Below are 3642 nucleotides of genomic sequence, written 5' to 3'. Positions count from 1 at the left end.
TTCTGCACCCCCTCCTTCAGGAGAGCTCGCTAACCCTTTGATGGCTGAATTTTCACAACTGAAATACCCTTATTGCCAGCTCGGCCCGACGCCCCAGACGGCCCTTTGTCCCCTCTTGCCCCCAAGGGCAGCCACCCTCCTGCTTGGGGCAGACAGATGGGCTTCGCCTGTTTCTGCTCGTCCTCTGACGGCACCCACAGCCTCGCGGGCCTGGATTCCTTTGCTGGACATCGTGTCTGGAGATTCATCGGTGCTGTTGTCCCAGCCATTTTTAATGACAACACAGTATTTTAGCTTATGGACGTGCCAGTATTTATTTGTCTCTGATCCTCTATTTTGGGCTTTTAGGTCTCATTTTTCAGAGGACATAGACTGAAACCCCCACCTTTTTAGAAGCAGCCTTCGCATATACTTCTCATCTGGACTCCACCAAAGCCAGGCGCACAGACACTTCATTTTGAGGGAGGCTGCGCATATAGCGCGTGAATCCCGTGAGATGGCAGGGGCGGCGTCCCTGTGTATCAGATGCGGGTGCCCAGGCTGAGGGTTGAGGCAGTGCAGTGTGTGAGCAGCGGGAGTTGGGGAGACTGCCGGGACATGGGCTCCCTGCCATGGCGCCACGCTGCAGGGCTGGCCCCCTGGTCCCCAGGCCTGAGTCGCCCCCTTGCTCCTTGCCATGCCAGGCTGTGCCCTGAATGACTCTCCTGTGGGGCTGGCTGCCTATATTCTGGAGAAGTTCTCCACCTGGACCAATGCGGAATACCGGTACCTGGAGGATGGCGGCCTGGAAAGGTGAGACCCCGTTCATTCGCCCCCGCCGTCAGGACCCCGGTCCCAGCAGCCACCTTCCTCACCGTGCTCTTCATCCTCATCTCTGCTTGCTCGGCCTGGGGTGCTCAGCAAGCTCTGCCTGTTGTTGACTTTCTCACAGCTCCTCACCCCGTGACCGTCGCAGGCCCGTATTTTGGACGAGGTCGTCCAGTGATTCGCTCCAAGCCTCACAGTGGGGAGGTCAGGACTAGGCTGCAGGGCTCAGCTGCCTGGTGCTCCTGGGGCTCAACAGGCCCCTCCTGGGATCGGGGAGTCCAGAGGGCAGTGGGCGCCCCTTTATCACCGAGAGCAGCCAGGGCCTCTCCTCGTGAACCCCTGGAGAGCCTGGCTCAGGCCCACATGACTGTGTGTCCCCAGAGGGTAGCTGCAGGAAGACGGGGGAGGCTGTCACATCTCCCAGGGCCTTCACGGCTGCAGCTTCTACAAAACATGACTCAAGACCGGGCGCGGTGGCTCACGCCTGTAATCCTAGCTCTCTGGGAGGCCGAGGCAGGCGGATTGTTTGAGCTCAGGAGTTTGAAACCAGCCTGAGCAAGAGCGACACCCCGCCCCTACTAAAAATAGAAAGAAATTAACTGGACAACTAAAAATATACACACACAAAAAAAAAAAACTAGCCGGGCATGGTGGCGCATGCCCGTAGTTCCAGCTACTCGGGAGGCTGTGGCAAGAGGATCGCTTGAGCCCAGGAGTTTGAGGTTGCTGTGAGCTAAGATGACGCCATGGCACTCTAGCCCGGGCAACGCAGTGAGACTCTATCTCAAAAAAAAAACATGACTCTAAACCCCCCTGGCCTGCCTGGGACTTCACCAGGGTCAGCCGTGACCCACCTTCTCGGGGGCCCATCCCTTTGTCTGTTCCACCGGTGACACACAGAGGACCAGACGGTGCTGGGGATAGGAAGTGAGGCTGAGGTGAGATAGGATCCCGCCCTGGGGATAGGAGCTCATCTTGGCCAGGCCGTAGCCCCTAGAGCAGTACCAGGCTCTAGTGGGAGCTCAGTAAGTAGCTGTTGGATGAAGGAGCTCCGAGGATATGTGCAAAGGGCTGTGGGAGTCCAGAGGAAGGAGGATTCACTTTAAGGGGCAGAGAGGGGAAATGACTGGGAGAATGTATTCGATCTGGGCCTTGAGGGATGAGTAGGAGTTTGCTGGATAAAGGAAGGGGATTTAGGCAAAAAGAAAAGCAATAAAAATACAAGGCGTCTTAGAAAGGGTTACTGTTCAGAGGCTGGAGCGGGTACTTTGGGGGCAGACTGTGCGCTCATTCCTGCAGGCAGGTCCTCCGCAGGCCTCGGCAAACCCTTCCTCTGAGACCTGTTTCCCTACCCCACGTTCAGGGGCCCCAGCGGGTGAGGGACTCCTTTAGGACTACCTGGGCCAGGGGTCTGGCCTGCTCCCTGTGTACAAATACCCGGCGCCAGTCGCGAGCCCCAGCAGACACCCAGCCAGGCCACTCCTGCAGCTCCTGCCCCGTCTACAGGGGGCATCAGACTTCGAGTGAGACAGTCAGGATCAGATCCGTCTTCTAGAAAGAACAGTGGGGCGGAAATGGTGGTTGTGGGAGTTTTCAAGCTGAGGCAGAGCCGAAGGGGATATGGAGGCACGTGGCGCTCGCAGAAAGCAGCGCACAGCGTTTACGAGTTTATTCTAACTCCTCTTTTCACTGACCGGTTCTCGTTTTGTCAAAATCGCATTCAAAAGGGGGATCTTTACCCCTGCTAGATATCCAGGGTTCCCTAGAGACCCAGGATTTCCGAGAGCAGGGATGAAGCACTAAGAAGAGTACGCTCTTGAGTGCGAAGATGTCTCCGCAATCTTCCTTCCCGGCCTCTTCCCAGGTCGTGGCTCGCAGGCTCCCGGGTAACAGCAGCGCCCCCCGCCGGGCCCTGCTCTGCCCTCAGCCTCCCCCTGCTCCCGTCTCCAGCTGCGTCGCTGCTTGCAGGGCAGAGATGAATCTCCCTAAAATGTGATTGTGAGGATAAAAATATGATCAACCAACTGCACCTAAATGGCTGAAGCAAACTGGCCATTTTGGTGACTTGGCTTCTGGTGACTCAGCCAACTACTGCCCTAGAGCTGAGGGGCCAGGCCAGAGAACCAGCAAAGGTCCTCTCATTCAGGCAGCACGGCAGGAGCTGGGCCTCACCTGGGACGGGAGGGCGGGATTGGAGGATCGAGGGCAGCTGGGACATGGTGGGAACAGGGAGAGGGAGACTCCACGATGACTCAGGTCTTAGCCCGGCTGCCGGGTGTGGAGGATGAGGAAGGGAGCATCGGTGTGTGCACATGTATGTGTGTGCATGTGCATGTCTGAGTGTGCGTGGGGGGGCGTCAGAGCTCACTATTGTCGTGGACGTGTTGAGTGGGAGATGCTGGAGGATGTCTGGGTGGAGAGGTCCACTGGGAAACTGGACCCACATGTCTGGAGCTCAGGCGAAGGGTGGAATCGGAGGGAACTACTTACACTGTGTTCCCGGTGGAGTTAGTGGCTAGAGCCATGGTGCAGGTCGCAGAGAAAACGTGGACAGCCCCATGCACGGATCCTGGGGAAGACCTATTGGCTACAGAAGGAGGGAGAGAGGAAGCGTGCGCTCGGGTCTGGAAGGACAGAACCTAGTGAGAGGCCCCGACCTATGAGGCCTGGGCAGCAGGGGCAGGTCAGTGTGCAGGAGTTGAGGAGGAATAGGAGAGGTCGGGGCAGGAGAAGGGGACTGGAGCATGGAGGGAAGGCGGTGGGGGGAGGGCCCCAGGGTGACAAGAGGCCCTTAGACTGCAGGCAGTGGGGGCCGGAAGTGACTGACAAAGTTGG

The 3642-nt window shown here is 58.0% G+C and overlaps 1 protein-coding gene across 1 annotated transcript in view; it reads left to right on the top strand.

Moving 5' to 3' along the window:
• EPHX1 (epoxide hydrolase 1, microsomal (xenobiotic)) overlaps nucleotides 1-821 on the top strand; it is a 16114-nt gene extending 15293 nt beyond the window's left edge. Inside the window, exon 6 of the mRNA XM_012644347.1 lies at nucleotides 684-821. Coding sequence (XP_012499801.1) covers nucleotides 684-796 — 113 coding nt within the window. The 3' untranslated portion in view covers nucleotides 797-821. The remainder of the gene's footprint in view (nucleotides 1-683) is intronic.
• The last annotated feature ends 2821 nt before the right edge of the window (nucleotides 822-3642 follow it).

The sequence above is a fragment of the Propithecus coquereli genome, unplaced genomic scaffold, assembly GCF_000956105.1.
Source record: "Propithecus coquereli isolate 6110/MARCELLA unplaced genomic scaffold, Pcoq_1.0 Scaffold210, whole genome shotgun sequence".
Lineage (NCBI taxonomy): Eukaryota > Metazoa > Chordata > Mammalia > Primates > Indriidae > Propithecus > Propithecus coquereli.
The sequence above is the reverse complement of the archived record's forward strand: the minus strand, read 5'-3'. Positions and strand labels throughout refer to the sequence as shown.